The following is a 16,957-nucleotide window of genomic DNA, read 5'->3' on the forward strand; positions in this document are numbered from 1 at the left end:
ACAGAGAACACAACCCCACACCAGAATTACACACACGATGATTCCTCCTGTGTGGAGATAAACTAATAAATGCATACTCGCTCCCTGCTCAAGCTCCAAGCTTCTATTTTTATTCTCCTAGATGAGCTCGGTAATCACGTCTGAGCTGTCAATCAGCCAGGCCAGAGTAACTCTCAGAACTCTGACCTAAAGCGTGGCTTCCAAAGGGCCCGGCTTGCTCCGCCCGTTTCAGGCAGGGCTGGCATCACAGCAAAACAATTTCAAAGCACAGAGACCATAAACACAAAATTAAAAGGTAAAGTAAAAAGGGAGGAGATGTTTACTGGAAACTTAAGTTCCACTGTCCAGAAAATATAGGTCTCTTTTTAAACACACATACACACACATATATATAATGCCTCTGCCACCCACCTTAAGAAATATGTACTTTGCTCTATATATGGCTTTCTTATCTGCCCCTGATTATGCTCAGCTCGTGACCTTGTGAAGCCTGGAATAATTACCCACAGAGAAATAACAGGCTTGGCCACAGCCAGGGCCTACCAAAGCCAGTCGTCTTGCATTTACTGATGAACACACAACTTGCTCACAGGACGAACTTGAGTTTTCTGATGCACAGATAATCATTCCCATCCATACCTGAAACGCAGCCACCGCTGAGAGGGAGCCAGCTGGCTACTGGAACCAAGAACAATCGTATAACATAGTATTTCTGGGTCCAGAAAGAAAAGACTTTCCAACTGAAACTAGGCAGGAAATGAAGGTGGGCAGATGGTAATCATCAGGGCAGGGGTCTGGCAAAGACCACCCCGCCCGTGCAGGAAGAGGGAAAAGCCAGAGGAAAATTTACCCCTGAAAGCAGAGAATTTTGATGGGAGCAAGAACAAAAAGCCATTCCTGCTGGCAATGAGGTGCCCACCAGGGCTGCTCCCCAGACACAAGATCTTAGCAGGGGGAAGATATGCACAATTCAATAGTGGGGCCGCTGTGTCTCCCTCTCACTAACTCAGGTCCACCTTCCTTGATGCATCCATCCCATCCCAGCCTCCACCGCGCCTCCTTCAGAACCCCTACGTACTCACCATGGGACCGCAGCACAGACAGCCTTCATTACCATCCCATACTGTATTCAAACCCCTAGTAAGACTAGAAGCCCTCTGAACCTAGTGGCCACATTTTCCATTTCTCTAAGTGCCTTGCTCAGCTTCATAAGTATTTGTTAACTGATGGATTCCTCATTTGTCTGAAAAACAGCAACCTACACCGGCATATGTGTCTACACCTGCATCTCAAGCTTTGTCATTTAAAAAGCTCCTCAAACCCCACCCCCATCTGTGAAACCCTTCAGGGTTGATCAGAATTGAGGCGTCCTCTTCCCTCCTGCAGCTCGTTTCACACCAATCAAGTACTCACCTTTACATGCCTGCCAGCCACCACCCCAATGTGCCCCTCCCCACCTAAAGATACTGGAATTAGCTGCCCTTCCCCATTAATGTTTAATCTGGACAGCTGTGCCCCATCAGACTGCCTGCAGGGAACCACCAACAACTGGGCACAAAGAGGGATGTTTAGATGCTACAGCTGACGAAGTGGTGGGACGCTCTCAACCAAAGGCAGGACATTTTCTCCGAAGCTCAGAGAACAGCACACACACTCTCACGGCCCCCAGGATGCACCGGGGCACTGCCAAGGATCTGACACTAAAATATGCCAGCGTTGGCTGAGGCCTCTGACTTAGTTTCATGAAAAAAGTGTGGGTGTGTGTAATGGCCTGTTTAATCCATTCCTGCTCCACCCCTAGCCCTGCTCCACCCCTCAACTCAATGCTCTGAGTCTCCTGAGCAGAAATAACCAACTACAGATGGTTCCACTACTTCAGAGATGTTGAGAAACCACTGACCCAGAGATATGACAGAACTGGGGCTCCAAACCTCAGGGCAACTGTTCACCAGCGGCGGCTGGGATTACCAAATCAACAAGCTTCTAGAATCTAGAACTTTTTTCTGTGTGCATGCACTTTTTGTCTTTTTAAAAGCCACCACTATCACTTTAGCCCCCAAAAAAGATACCCATAACCCTGAACCACAGCTTTACATAAGACCTAGGGCTGTGATTCTCAATCCCGGCTACATACCAGAATTACCTGGCGAACTTTAAACATACTGATTCCTAGGCCCCACCCACAGAAATTCTGAATTAACTGGTCTGAGGTGTGGTCTGGGCATCAGAATTTTTATAAGCAGCCAAGGTTGAGGACCTCGCCTTATGAGCCCACCAACCAAATGTGAGTCGTCAGGCAGGAGTCTCAGCTGCCACAGCTTGCCTTGAACCTCAAACCTCTTTCCATTCTGTCTCCACCTGCAGGCCCCGGTCTCCAGCCCCCAGAGAGATTTTACAGTGATCCTGAAACTATCCAAATGAGTAACACAGCCAGTCATTTCTTTGAATGCAAGCTCAATAATTAGAATTTTTAAAGTGGAAGAAACTTTAAAATCCTGCTAAGCCAATGCCTTTGGTTCACAGAGGAGGAAAGCAGGGGCCAGGGCAGCACAGTGACTCACCCAAGGTCATGAGGCTGGTTCACGATGAGCCAGGCCTAGAATCCAGGTCCTCCAACCTCTGGTTCTCTCTTCTGTGCACCACAGAGGAGCCCGTCTGGTGACAGACTCCCGACAAAAGCAGTGTCAGTGGAATGGTCGTCGTTTACTGACTGTATGCTTTCAGTGGCCATCCTCCCACTACTTCATCTCTGGAAGGCTCCATCTCCCCACTGGCCTTAAAACAGCCGGGGGCAAAGATGGTTCTTGTCCTTAAAGATTCCTGAGCGTGTTGGTCAAATCATAATCCTCAAAGAATATACTTGCTGGCTGGCTGAGGTTCATGGAAAAAGCCATCAGCAAAGAAAGTCTCCCCCAGTTTTGAAAGGGCACTCTGTTGAGCTGCGGGTCTGACAGACCGAAAGCCAGCAGTGGATTCTGGTTTCTTGTGGATAAGAGAGAGTTGATTGTTGGTTTCAAAATCTCTAACCAACCTGTGAACACGTTTCCCTTCCTTCCTGTATTTTTACAGCACCGTGGTTGGAACACAGCTGGTGCCTGGAAGCACAGGAAGCCTGTGCTTTGGGTTAAATGAGAATTCCTCTTTGCCTGCATACTGATTTCTCCTAGACCAGGAATGGGGAATAGACTCTCATCAGGTGAACCTCATTTCAACACAAGCCGGGAAGCTCCGGGCAGGCAGGAGCATGCAGGACTGTTCAAATCAACAGTGCATTTACAGCTCCTGGACAGCATCTGGCGGCACCACCAACTAAAGATGCTCAGTAAATACCGGATGAGTTCAACCGTGACTATAATAGAATTAAATAAGGTCATTTAAAAATGGGCCTCCTCTGAAGGCAGAGCATCAGACGAAAAATTAGATTTGTCCCCCAGGAAAATATGTGCATCAAGAAAAGAGTGAGGGGCCAGATCTGTGGCCGAGTGGTTAAGTTCGCGCGCTCCACTGCGGCCGCCCAGGGTTCGGATCCTGGGTGCGGACATGGCACCGCTCGTCAGGCCACGTTGAGGCGGCGTCCCACATCCCACAACTAGAAGCACGTGCAACTAAGATATACAACTGTGTACGGGGGGGTTGGGGAGATAAAAGCAGAAAAAAAAAAAGATTGGCAACAGTTGTTAGCTCAGGTGCCAAGCTTTACAAAAAAAAAAAGAGCCAAAGGCAAGCAGCCAAGGAGGAAAGGGCAGAGAGGTGCCATGAAATATTAGAGCTGATCTAGACCTTTGAGATTCTCTCTTTGATTTTGCCATTCTGTAGATGCAAAGACGGATACTCAGAGAAGTCAAGCCAACTTTCCCAAAGTCATAACGCCAACCTCTGCCAGAAAGCAGCCAAGGGGCCTCAGCCTCACCGGGGAAATAGGACACCAAGATGGCAGCTCCTTCCTGTGAGCATTTGTTCACTCGCTGATTCCACACTTCACTGAATCTGGGGGCTCCGATAATGATGAAGACGAAGACCAGTTCAGGTTGTGAGGGAAAGATAGGATGAAACGGCGCCTGTTCTATTCCAGGTGTTGCTGGGATGTTCAGGTATTGATACCCAGGGAGCAGCTGGAGCTGAGGGTCTCTAGCTGTGGAGAACTACGGACCTGGGAGTCATGCCCACCGTGAATCCCGGGGAGAGGAGAAGTAGTTTGAACGTCGATTTGATTCAGCCCAGCTGGGCAGAAGGAGGTCCAGCACGTGGTTTGATTTTCTCGTCACTGAAGTTAAGGCCGACAGGCAAAAAATAAACATCAAAAAAAAGTGGCCAAAGACATTCAAAAAGATTCTTGGATGAAAGTTCTTTTGTGAGCACTGTTATTTCACCCTCCTAACGGTAACCACTTCCCACATGAGCCCCAGGAAGGCAACCGTGCAGCCCACAAGAGAGAGAGAAATACGACCACACTTCCCTCTTATAAACAGGCAAAGGCAAACATCCGAGACCACTGGCCCACAGCCGTGGTGAAACAAAGGGTTGGGGGCACCCTGAAATGGCTGTCAGGGCCTCCGTCTCCCCACATGCTGACTCTCCCTCTGTGAGAGGCGAACTCAGGCCATTACCTTCAGAACTGAAGCTGATCAAACAGAACCGGCCTCACACTGGGACAACGTAGTTCGGTTTCACGCCCAGGCTCACCTGGCCACCACTCCTGGAAACTGAAGAATTTTCAAGAAAAGTAGCTGCTTTGGTTCCAGGCCCAAGCTCAAAGGTGTCTCTCTGTGGGGACCACACCAAAAGGGCAGGAGGACAACGCCACACGTGTTTACTGAAGTGCACGATTCTCCCCAGTCCTCACCTCCTGGACCGACAGTGGTGACAGATTCTTTTTTTTAACGATAAAAGCAAAAACTAACTCTTCCAATCAAGCAAGAAAAACAGGCAAACCTCAAACAAAACATCTTTAATTAGCTCTGAGATGCTCCCCGAGGTCCCGAGTTATCCCAGCTCCTGGATCAACGGGAAAGTAAAACTTGAGGCCCTGGGACAGGCTCTGTTTTCTCCAAATTGAAATTAAAAACCATTTGCAGGCCTGAAGTCAGTTATTAGCTGACGGTGACAGGAAGACTCCAGGGTATTCCACGTCTGCTGAAAGTTCCATCAGAAAACGACAAAAAATTATATAAATCAGCCAGCACTTTGTTTTTAACCACTAAACATTTATAGAATTCTTATTTCTTCATCGGTATGCTTTCAGAGAAAGTTTCCAGCAGATTCAAAGCCAGTGAGAGGCACAAAGACACTAAACATGCAATTAAACTGCACACAGCTTTGAAGCTAGAATACCGCAAGAACCTTTAGAAAATTTCCCCTGGGGGCAGGAGGCTCTTAGCTCAGTATCCACTCCATACTCATGGGCAAGTTTTTATCTTCATTTTGTCAACAGGAAAACAAGACTGGTGGAGGGGTGGAGACAGAAATCTGAACTGCTTGAAATGACCTGGCTTAGGTCACAAAATATGTCATCCTCAGGCATAGCATTCAGATGCCCTGAGCCTTCTTTGCTAGTCACACTTCCATTTGTCTCCCCGAGCCCCAATTTGACACCTCTCCCAAAGCTGCCCCATGGCAGACTGCAGCAATCTGCTCCCAACACAATTACATAAGTGTTTCTCCATCTCATCTAGCTGATAAACTCCATGAGGGCAGGAACTCGTCTCTGGCTGGTTTGCCACCATAGCCTCAGCAATTAACAAGACATCAGCTAAGTGTTCAGGAGTCTACTCAGAGAAGAAGGAAAACAGCAGTCAACAAGTATTAATTAAAATTTACTAAGTGCCTACTACTGTACAGGAGTCCCCCCGTCACCCAGAGTTTCATTCTCCATGGTTTCAGTTATCCTTGGTCCAAAAATATTAAATGGAAAATTCCAGAAGTAAACAACTCATAAGTTTTAAATTGTGCGCCATTCTGAGCAGTGTGATGAAATCTCATGCCACGCCACTAAGTCCCGCCCAGGACATGAGTCATGCCTTTGTCCAGCGTATGCACGCTGTATATGCTACCCACCCGTTAGTCACTTAGCTGTCTCGGTTATCAGATCAACTGTGGCAATATCCAAGTGCTTGCGTTCAATAATGCTCATTTTACTTAATAACGGCCCCACATAGGCATTGTATCATCTCAGACCATCACAAGAAGAAGGGCGAGTACAGTACAATAAGATATTTTGAGAGAGAGAGAGACCACATTCACATAACTTTTATTACATTATATTGATATAATTGTTCTCTATTTTATTATTAGTTATTGTTGTTCATCTCTTACTGTGCCCAATTTATAAATTAAACTTTATCACAGGTATGTACATATAGGAAAAAACACAGCGTATATAGGGTTCAGTACTACCCATGGTTCAGGCATCCAGTGAGGGTCTTAGAATATTTCCCCGTGGATAAGGGGGGACTACCGTACTAAGCACACAGTGAATCAAGGAAATAGCCTGGGTCCTTGACTTCCAGAGGCTTATTCCAATCCATTATTTCTGCCACTGACTGCATGTGACACAACACTGGCCAATGAGATACCAGGAGGCTTCTGGGAAAGGTTTTTCCTGGATAAAGAGACCCCCGAGGAGAAGCAGTCTTTTCCGCCCCTGGATGCAACTGTGTAAAGCAGGGAATGCCTGGAGCAGCTGTGGTCATCAGTGGACCATGAAGGGTCAAGCTTGAAGACAAAAGCCATCAGGCTGAAGACGGCAGAGCAGAAAGATGGAAGGCTCCTGAGTCCTTGCTAATGCCTGACAGCTCCCTGCCTCCAGACTTCTCAGGGGTGATGATAAGCCCCAACACTGTTGAAGTCAGGCTTCGCGTTACTTGCAGCCAAAAGCATCCTAATACAGTGAATCTGACCCCTGAAACAGAATACGGGATGGATCACAGAGGGAAGGGACCAACTGGCTTACTGCAGTATCCAGGCACGAGGGACCGGGGATCTCCACTACAGAGGAGAGGGTGGCCGTGGTGAGGCGAGCTGGAGTCAACAGACACAAAAGCTGATCCCAGCCTTACCCACAAGATGGCCTAGTCATCTCCACGAAGTCCAGAGCCCAGTTCCCACGCTGACTATCCGATGAACTGGAACATAAATCATTAATACTCTCTGCCCATACTCACCCACACACATGCCTTCTTGTGTCTGTGAGGTTAAAAAAAAAAGGGGGGGGGGCATGGGGAATGCATCTTGTTCTATTTATAAGACACGGCTAGCCACAAAGGATGATGACGAGAGCACCACAGTATCAGCTGAAGTTCTCTAAGCAAGTGCCAAGTTTGGTTTGAATTTACATTTCGCTTTTCCCAGCCTGTAGCCTGTCCTCTGTCACTCTCGCTGCTCTCCTTGGAGCTCATCAGACAGGGCCTCGCCCATGGCAACAGTCTGGCTGGAGAGTATAGAGGACTCAAGTCTCTCTCCAGACTTCCAACTAATTATTTGGGGCAAGAGAAGAAGGATGAGGCTTGGACAATCACAGAAATAAATCCTGAAAAACGTTAAGAGGAAATGAAACAGCCCGAAGTCTTTCAGTGTTCTCTACAGAATACCATTGGCAGAGGGGGTCATCTGGGGCCACGTGCTCTGCAGCGGCCCTGGCACATTCCATGCATTTACCACAATCAAAGAGAAAGAAAAGGCACGCTTGCTGTTATTTTTAATTCCTTCCTTAACGCCTTCCAAAATTCTTCAGCAGAAGGATTATCCGCTAAACTCGCACCAGCTCCGGGCCAGTAGAATCTTTGAGGCCTCAGCTCAAATGGAGCAGGGGAGCAGGAGAGGTCAGCTCGCAGAAGTCTCCGCTCCTGACCATTAAACATCATCTAAGTCACACTGGGCCTAGCGGCAACTCCTGGGTTTCAAAGGAACACGGCCTGATGAGCATGCAGACATTCTAGAGCCAGGTAAATGCCCTACCACTGCCACCTACCACTTCGGTCCCCCTTCCCCTCAGAGGAGCCATCAGCACAGCCAAATGGTCCGAGTCCTACTCCAATTAACTAAGCTCTGGTGCTAACTTTACCTTGTTAGACTATCTCTAAGCTCTCATCCAGTTTTCAAACATTACGTTGCCGACTTGCTGAATGACCTTAGGCAGTTCACTTCACTTAGAATCTGTGGTTAGTGCCATCAGGTCAATTCTGACTCCTCGCCACCCTGCAAACAGCAGAGCGGAACCCTGCCCGGTCTTTTCGTGCCATCCTCTCAGCTTCCGGTGCTGTATCAGACAATGTGCCACTGCTGGTCACAGGGTTTTCATGGCCGATTTACTGAGAACAGCAGTAAATAATTCAGGCAGTCCCTTCCACTTTAGCAGTGGCATATGACCTGACTGATCCAATCCTCCCAGCTACCTTGGTAGGTGTCATGATCACTGACACAGACGCAGGGTGACTCATGGTGACTATTTACCCAGGTTTGCCCGGACAGTCTACATTTATATCCACTTTCTGGCTATAATTAATAATACCACTGCCTCCTTTCACTCTTAGAAGTGTCCTGGTTCGTTCAATAAATAATACAGTCACCCTAGATTCTAGAAGGGGGAGTGCCTCAGAGGCAAATCCAGCTCCATCTCTTATCATGAGACCGAAAGCAACTTACCTAAGCAAGTTCAGGGATTTGCTTACGAGGATGAGAATGGTAGCCCTTTCCTGGGGAGCTTCGGGGCAGACGACTGGGGTCAGGAGCCAGAAACCTAAGTTCAGATTCCTGTTGTGCATCTGAGTCCTCTAAGCCTGAGGCCGCTCCTCCGTAAGCAGGGACAACTCACCCTTCCTGGAGTACTGCACACCGGGAAAGAAGAGCAGCCAGGGGACGGATGGCCCACCCTGGTGTCTGGCATACAGTTGGCACTCAGTCCACGCCACATGTACAAGGATCACCCCCAGGTGAGAGGGCTCAGGTGATCTGCCACAGGTCAGCACAGCTGACCCAAATCCTTGGACAAGGCCAGGAGCATCGCCTCACCTAAGCTTCCGGTACCAGGCCCCAGAGCATGCCCGCCCTGAGTTCACACTCCTACTGAATTCTCTGCAGCATTTGTGATTGTCTCTAAGGTCTCTGTGAAAATCTAAACGTGAACCTGGACGCCTTAACTCCATCTCTGTCAGAAAAGGGTTTTCAGCAACCCTATAAAGCTGCGCTTCCTAAAGAAATAGCAGGTGACACTGTGTAATATTTTACAGTCTGCCGACGCTTTTAATGCATAGCTCATCTGAACAAATCATTTCAATAACCTTGCCCAGGGAGGAATTATTTTTCCCATTTTACTGACGAGGACAGGGAGGCTCAAAGAAGTCAGCTGACTTGTCCAAGGTCACCAAAGCATAAGCGGGGAGCAGGGACTTGCGCTCAGGTCTCCCAACATAAACTCGGAGCTCTCCACAGCAGCATGCCGCCCCTTCAGAAACAGGGCTCTCTCCACGCTTCCAAAAGTGGTCCATGAACCAGAATCAGACCACGGACACAAAACTTTATCTTCCAAAAACCTATAGACTTAGCAACAACCAAAAAAGCTGACTCTAACCAGCTAAGGTAAATTGTACCCAGTCTCTAAATGGTCAACACGATTGCTGTTTGCTCTTGGCGATAAAATAAGTGAACAACACTGACTTGAACTATTTTACTCTTTCATTAAGGAATATAACCTGTTTTAATGAGCTTACGGCATTCTGTGAGTCTGCAGTAGAGAATTTAGGTGTTTTTACTGATTGTAGTGTGGTCTGAAATTGGAAAGCCTGGCCCAGAGGATCATCAATGAAGAGCCTAAAAACACTGTCCAGAGACATTCCACATAAAGGCCCCATGCCAGGCACAGGGAAGACCCCGAGAGAGGCCGAGATCTGTCTCGAGGCCTTTGCTGGGGGAGACCACACATCCACACGGAGCCCAGCAACACTCTGCTTCATTTCCCAAGGAATCCATGTCAAGAGGCTGGCATGACTCACTGGCTCATTACCTGAGCACTTGGGCTCCCAGAGCCCTCCTGGCTGTACAACTCGTCTTCTCTCCTGACGGCGAACAAAACACTATTTTCACTCTGGTCCAGACATAGCCTAAAGCTGTCCACATGGTGGTGTAAGGGATTATGACTCTGACCTGGATAACTCAGGCAGAAAACCTGCTGTTACCGGCCACGGGTGGGGGAGGAAATGAAACACGAACAGAATGGTGGCTTCAGCCATGCCACTCCCCTACTTTAAAATCTCCTGGGCGCTTACAGAGCAAGGTCCAAATGCCAAGCTTGGCCGACAGAAGCCCTTGGCAACATCTTTCTCCGATTCCTCTCTGGCCACTCCCTCTTCCACACTCTGGCCACCCTCAACTGTCCTGCCTGCCCCAGACACCAGGCCCTTCCATGCTGTCTGGCCAGTACTCCAAGCAGCCGGCAGCCGCCACCCTACTCCTACACTCCTATCCATCCTTCAACGCTCTGCTCGAGTATCACCTCCTCTGTGAAGCCTTCTGAATCCCTCAGAAAGAGAGCTGCTCTTCCTCTGGGTTCCCAAACACTTTGTTTGACCTTTACTAGAGTGTCTTTCCCATGAGCCCACCGTATCTGCAGTCAGCATGTCCCTTTTTGCCTCTGCACAGTTCAGAGACAGGACTTCATCTCTACATCTCTGTATTCTGTGAGGCCCAGCACGAAGTCAGCGCCCAATAAACGTATCCACAAATGCTCTCTTAGTTACCCAGATCTCTGCTCCACTTTTTTAGATGGGCAGCTGCAATATGTTTCACCTTCTCCCTGATCGGCATTTCATCCACTCTGATCTGGGTTCTAGGTGAGGGATGTCAATCCCCATGGAAGTCCCCACAATTCTGTCCCTATAATGGGGCCACCTAGGCTAGACATCAGTTGTGGGCACACAACTAAGGAGATGGTGCTAAAAACAGGCCTGCCCCTACCCCTCGTGGGTCCCTGAGCAAGAGGACACATGAAGGCCCACATCCTGTATGTCACATTTAAAAGATAGAAAATCAAGGTAACAAACTGATAAACAGAATATGCTCCATCCTCCTACCTTGACAAATACCTTAATGAAATCTGGAAGGCCAGGTCTGAACTTAGAGTTCTCTGACTCCTTGGTTTCACCATGGAATGTGGACACTCGGGGAGAACTGGCCCCAAATCCCAGCCCACCCCCAGCACCATCCCACACTTAAGAGGGGCTTCAAGCACACCCATCCTACATTCAGAGAGGCTGCACGCACACCCCTGCAGACACAAGCCTGAATTCCATCGACTTCCTCCAGCCCCCTGCCCTGCACCCCTTGACAGCCCTCGGGCCCAGGGGTGCACATGTTGTCCATGGTCGGTGCAGGCTGCCCTTCCTTAGGGAGACAGACCTGGGGAAAAGGCCCCCACAGGACCCGGAAGCAGGCTCGAGAGCACTGAGGCAGGGACCCGAAGGGGCGGGACCCAGAGTATGGTCTGGAAGGAGGAGGTGCAGGCTCTCGATGGGCTGTCCCTTGGCCCTACAACTCTGCCCTGTGAAGAGCAGCACATCCAGAAGGAGGGCCGCAGCAGGGCCCTCCCAGCGGCAGCCCCATCTTGCACACACCTAACGGCAGTCACGGGTACCACCACCCACATCCAGGCCCTTGTGGGGCCATGAGTTTCTGCCGCTGAGCATTCTCACTTGACAGCCAAGCTAGCTGGTGAGGTGGTAGTTAAAACCGGAACTGCTTTCCAACTGGCCTCAGAAAACACCAGCAACAATAAACATCGTGCACTTCCACACGCTCACCGGCAGGCTATCGGTGACCAGCGCGTGAGTCACGGCCTTTCTCCTTCAGGATCCTGCCCATCCCCCGCCGCAGGAGCCCTGATTCATCAAAGTTTGTTTTCAATACTATTATTTTTAGTCAGCCAAACAATTTTAAAACTGACGATGGAGAAGGGGAAGGGGGAGGGCAGAACCACCTAAGAACATGGATTGTCTCTCTTTCAATAGCCTGCCGAGCCCTAAACCAACAAGTGGCATGGTTGTGAGCTCTTGGTGTGCATGTGCTGGAGGGAAAACCGAGGTTCTCCAAATGGTGAGCTCGGAGAGCAAGGGAGGGGTCCCCTGCTGGAATGACTGACACCACCAGTCAACGTCCCCCTAGAAAGGGAAGAATGAGTGCTGACCGAGTACCTACTGTGTGCTGTGAGCTACAAATATCAGCCAAGTGCTGGATCTATCTCATCTCATTCAGGTTGATTTATATGAGGTAGGTGGTCCCGTCCCCATTATAAAATGATGAGGAATATATATGATGAGGAAACTGGGGCTCAAAAAACTGAAGCAAGTGCCTGGCCCCATGGCTGAGTGGTTAAAGTTCCATGCACTCGGCTTCAGCGGCCCGGGGTTCTCAGGTTCGGATCCCAGGCACAGACCTACTCCATTCACCAGCCACGCTGTGGCAGTGTCCCACATAAAAAAAAATAGAGAAGACTGGCACAGACGTTAGCTCAGGGCAAATCTTCCTCAGCAGAAAAAAAAAAAAAAAAACACCTGAAGCAAATGTACCCAAAGATGCCACATAGCTAGCGACTAGCAGGCTCAAACCCAAGGCTGTGGCCCTGTGCTCCTTCCTCAGTACTGTGCTTTTCCTCTCCACCCACGCCCCCCACCCCTACTCCACAGGTAATATTTTAAGAATCTGTTTGGGTAGAGATAAATGGCTACACACAAAATTTAAAGAGGTAACAGAAGAAACCACTTCCCCCGCCGCCCTCCGGGGCAGAGAGAGGGCTCACCTTGAGTCTGAATCCAATGAGGGTATGAGAAAGCTGACAACAAGCAGGATTTGAAGCAAGAGGAAAAACCCCATTTCCAACATCAGCGCCTGCTTTCAGCCACTCGTAACTACTCAAAAAGTCCTTTCTGGATGCATTACTCCACATTTGGGTTTATCCCAGAGGTGATTTTTTAAGGAAAAAATGCCTTTTGGCATTTTTGAGCTGTGACAGCGTAAAAACAGACCTTTAAAAAACACACACCCAAAAAGCATTACTATTTTCAAAAGTCCAGTCTAAAAGAAAAAAGAAAAACAAAAAAACGGTGACACCTTGGAGCTACAACTTGGCCTGGCAGTCTGTGATGCAACCCTTCGCGGCAGAAGCGACCAGATTTATAACTGGAGGTTTCAAAGGCAAACCCTCACACGGCGTTTCTTTTTTTTTTTTTTTTTTTTTTTTTTTTTTTTTTTTTTTTTTATTTATTTATTTTTTTTTTATTAATGTTATGATGGATTACAGGCTTGTGAAATTTCAGTTGTACATTTTTGTTAGTCATGTTGTGGGTACACCACTACCCCCTCCGTGCCCTCCCCCCACCCCCCCTTTTCCCTGGTAACCACCGATCAGATCTCCTTCTCAATATACTAATTTCCACCTATGAGTGGAGTCATATAGAGTTCGTCTTTCTCTGACTGACTTATTTCGCTTAACATAATGCCCTCGAGGTCCATCCACATTGTTGTGAATGGGCCAATTTCGTCTTTTTTTATGGCTGAGTAGTATTCCATTGTGTATATATACCACATCTTCTTTATCCAATCATCAGTTTCTGGGCATGTAGGCTGGTTCCACGTCTTGGCTATTGTAAATAATGCTGCGATGAACATAGGGGTGCAACGGACTCTTGAGATATCTGATATCAGGTTCTTAGGATAGATACCCAGTAATGGGATGGCTGGGTCATAGGGTATTTCTATTTTTAACTTTTTGAGAAATCTCCATACTGTTTTCCATAGTGGCTGTACCAGTTTGCATTCCCACCAACAGTGTATGAGGGTTCCTCTTTCTCCACAACCTCTCCAACATTTGTCGTTCTTGGTTTTGGATGTTTTTGCCAATCTAACGGGGGTAAGGTGATATCTTAGTGTAGTTTTGATTTGCATTTCCCTGATGATTAGCGATGATGAACATCTTTTCATGTGTCTATTGGCCATATTCATATCTTCTTTTGAGAAATGTCTGTTCATGTCCTCTGCCCATTTTTTGATCGGGTTGTTTGTTTTTTTGTTGTTAAGCAGTGTGAGTTCTTTGTATATTATGGAGATTAACCCTTTGTCGGATAAGTGGCTTGTAAATATTTTTTCCCAATTAGTGAGCTGTTTTTTTGTTTCAATTCTGTTTTCCCTTGCCTTGAAGAAGCTCTTTAGTCTGATGAAGTCCCATTTGTTTATTCTTTCTATTGTTTCCCTCAACTGAGGAGTTACAGTGTCCGAAAAGATTCTTTTGAAACTGATGTCAAAGAGTGTACTACCTATATTCTCTTCCAAAAGACTTATTGTCTCAGGCCTAATCTTTAGGTCTTTGATCCATTTTGAGTTTATTTTGGTGTGTGGTGAAAAAGAATGGTCGATTTTCAATCTTTTGCATGTGGCTGTCCAGTTTTCCCAGCACCATTTGTTGAAGAGACTTTCTTTTCTCCATTGTAGGCCCTCTGCTCCTTTGTCGAAGATTAGCTGTCCATAGATGTGTGGTTTTATCTCTGGGCTTTCAATTCTGTTCCATTGATCTGTGCACCTGTTTTTGTACCAGTACCATGCTGTTTTGATCACTGTAGCTTTGTAGTATGTTTTGAAATCAGGGATTGTGATTCCGCCGGCTTTGTTTTTCTTGCTCAAGATTGCTTTAGCAATTCGTGGTCTTTTGTTCCCCCATATGAATTTTAGGATTGTTTGTTGAATTTCTGTGAAGAATGTTCTTGGGATTCTGATTGGGATAGCATTGAATCTGTATATTGCTTTGGGTAGTATGGACATTTTAACTATGTTTATTCTTCCAATCCATGTGCAAGGAATGTCTTTCCATCTCTTTATGTCATCGTCAATTTCTTTCAAGAAAGTCTTGTAGTTTTCATTGTATAGATCCTTCACTTCCTTGGTTAAGTTTATCCCAAGGTATTTTATTCTTTTCGTTGCGATTGTGAATGGGATAGAGTTCTTGAGTTCTTTTTCTGTTAGTTTATTGTTAGTGTATAGAAATGCTACTGATTTATGCACGTTAATTTTATACCCTGCTACTTTGCTGTAGTTGTTGATTATTTCTAATAGTTTTTCTGTGGATTCTTTGGGGTTTTCTATGTATAAGATCATGTCGTCTGCAAACAACGCGAGTTTTACTTCTTCGTTACCTATTTGGATTCCTTTTATTTTTTTTTCCTGCCGAATTGCTCTGGCCAGCACCTCCAGTACTATGTTGAATAGGAGTGGTGAAAGTGGGCACCCTTGTCTTGTTCCTGTCCTCAGAGGGATGGCTTTCAGCTTTTGTCCATTGAGTATGATGTTGGCTGTGGGTCTATCATATATGGCCTTTATTATGTTGAGGTACTTTCCTTCTATACCCATTTTACTGAGGGTTTTTATCATAAATGGGTGTTGGATCTTGTCGAATGCTTTCTCTGCGTCTATTGAGATGATCATGTGGTTTTTGTTTTTCATTTTGTTGATGTAGTGTATCACGTTGATTGACTTGCGGATGTTGAACCATCCCTGTGTCCCTGGTATAAATCCCACTTGATCATGGTGTATAATCTTTTTGATGTATTGCTGTAATCGGTTTGCCAAAATTTTGTTGAGGATTTTTGCATCTATGTTCATCAGTGATATCGGCCTGTAGTTCTCCTTCTTTGTGTTGTCCTTGTCAGGTTTGGGGATCAGAGTGATGTTGGCTTCATAGAATGTGTTAGGGAGTTCTCCATCTTTCTCAATTTTCTGGAACAGTTTGAGGAGAATAGGTATTAAGTCTTCTTTGAATGTTTGGTAGAATTCTCCAGAGAAGCCGTCTGGTCCTGGACTCTTGTTTTTGGGAAGGTTTTTGATTACCGTTTCTATTTCCTTTCTTGTGATTGGTCTATTCAGATTCTCCATTTCTTCCTGATTCAGTTTGGGGAGATTGTAGGAGTCTAGGAATTTGTCCATTTCTTCCAGGTTGTTCAATTTGTTGGCATATAGTTTTTCATAGTATTCTCTTATGATCTCTTGTATTTCATTGGTATCTGTTGTGATTTCTCCTCTCTCATTCCTGATTTTATTAATTTGCGCTTTCTCTCTTCTTTTCTTGGTGAGTCTGGCTAGGGGTTTGTCAATTTTGTTAATTCTTTCGAAGAACCAACTCTTTGTTTCATTGATCCTTTCTATTGTCTTTTTTGTTTCAATATCGTTTATTTCTGCTCTTATTTTTATTATTTCCCTCCTTCTACTGACTCTGGGCTTTGTTTGTTCTTCTTTTTCTAGTTCTGTTAGGTGTCGTTTGAGGTTGCTTACGTGAGCTTTTTCTTGTTTAGTGAGGTGAGCCTGTATTGCGATGAATTTCCCTCTTAGGACTGCTTTTGCTGCATCCCAAATGATTTGGTATGTCGTGTTCTCATTTTCATTTGTCTCCAGATAATATTTGATTTCTTCTTTAATTTCTTCAATGATCCATTGTTTGTTGAGAAGCGTGTTGTTTAGTCTCCACATTTTTGCACCTTTCTCTGCTTTTTTCTTGTAGTTGATTTCTAGTTTAATAGCGTTATGATCAGAAAAGATGCTTGATATTATTTCAACTCTCTTGTATTTATTGATGTTTGCTTTGGTTCCCAAAATATGGTCAATCCTTGAGAATGTTCCATGTGCACTTGAGAAGAATGTGTAACCTGCTGTTTTTGGATGAAGTGTTCTATATATATCTATTAAGTCCATCTGGTCTAATTTTTCATTTAATTCTATTATTTCCTTGTTGATTTTCTGTCTGGATGTTCTGTCCATTGGTGTTAATGGTGTGTTGAGGTCCCCTACTATTATTGTATTGTTGTTGATGTCTTCTTTTAGTTCTATTAAGAGTTGCTTTACAAATTTTGGTGCTCCTGTGTTGGGTGCATATATATTTATAAGTGTTATGTCTTCTTGGTGGAGAGTCCCTTTTATCATTATATACTGT

The 16,957-nt window shown here is 46.2% G+C and overlaps 1 protein-coding gene across 4 annotated transcripts in view; it reads right to left on the minus strand.

Annotated features, from left to right (window-relative positions):
• The window catches only part of SMAD3 (SMAD family member 3), a 124,696-nt gene that overhangs the window by 95,160 nt on the left and 12,579 nt on the right, over window positions 1-16,957 (minus strand). Inside the window, exon 1 of one of the 4 annotated variants that reach the window (XM_044764663.2) lies at window positions 12,785-13,163. The exons of 2 other annotated variants lie outside the window; for them this stretch is intronic. In XM_044764663.2, coding sequence (XP_044620598.1) covers window positions 12,785-12,867 — 83 coding nt within the window. In that variant the 5' untranslated portion in view covers window positions 12,868-13,163. Of the gene's footprint in view, window positions 1-1,082; window positions 1,241-12,784; window positions 13,164-16,957 lie in introns of those variants that run through there. One more of the 4 variants, XM_070499385.1, reaches the window with a different exon arrangement.

Source organism: Equus asinus, chromosome 2 (assembly GCF_041296235.1).
Source record: "Equus asinus isolate D_3611 breed Donkey chromosome 2, EquAss-T2T_v2, whole genome shotgun sequence".
Taxonomy (NCBI): domain Eukaryota; kingdom Metazoa; phylum Chordata; class Mammalia; order Perissodactyla; family Equidae; genus Equus; species Equus asinus.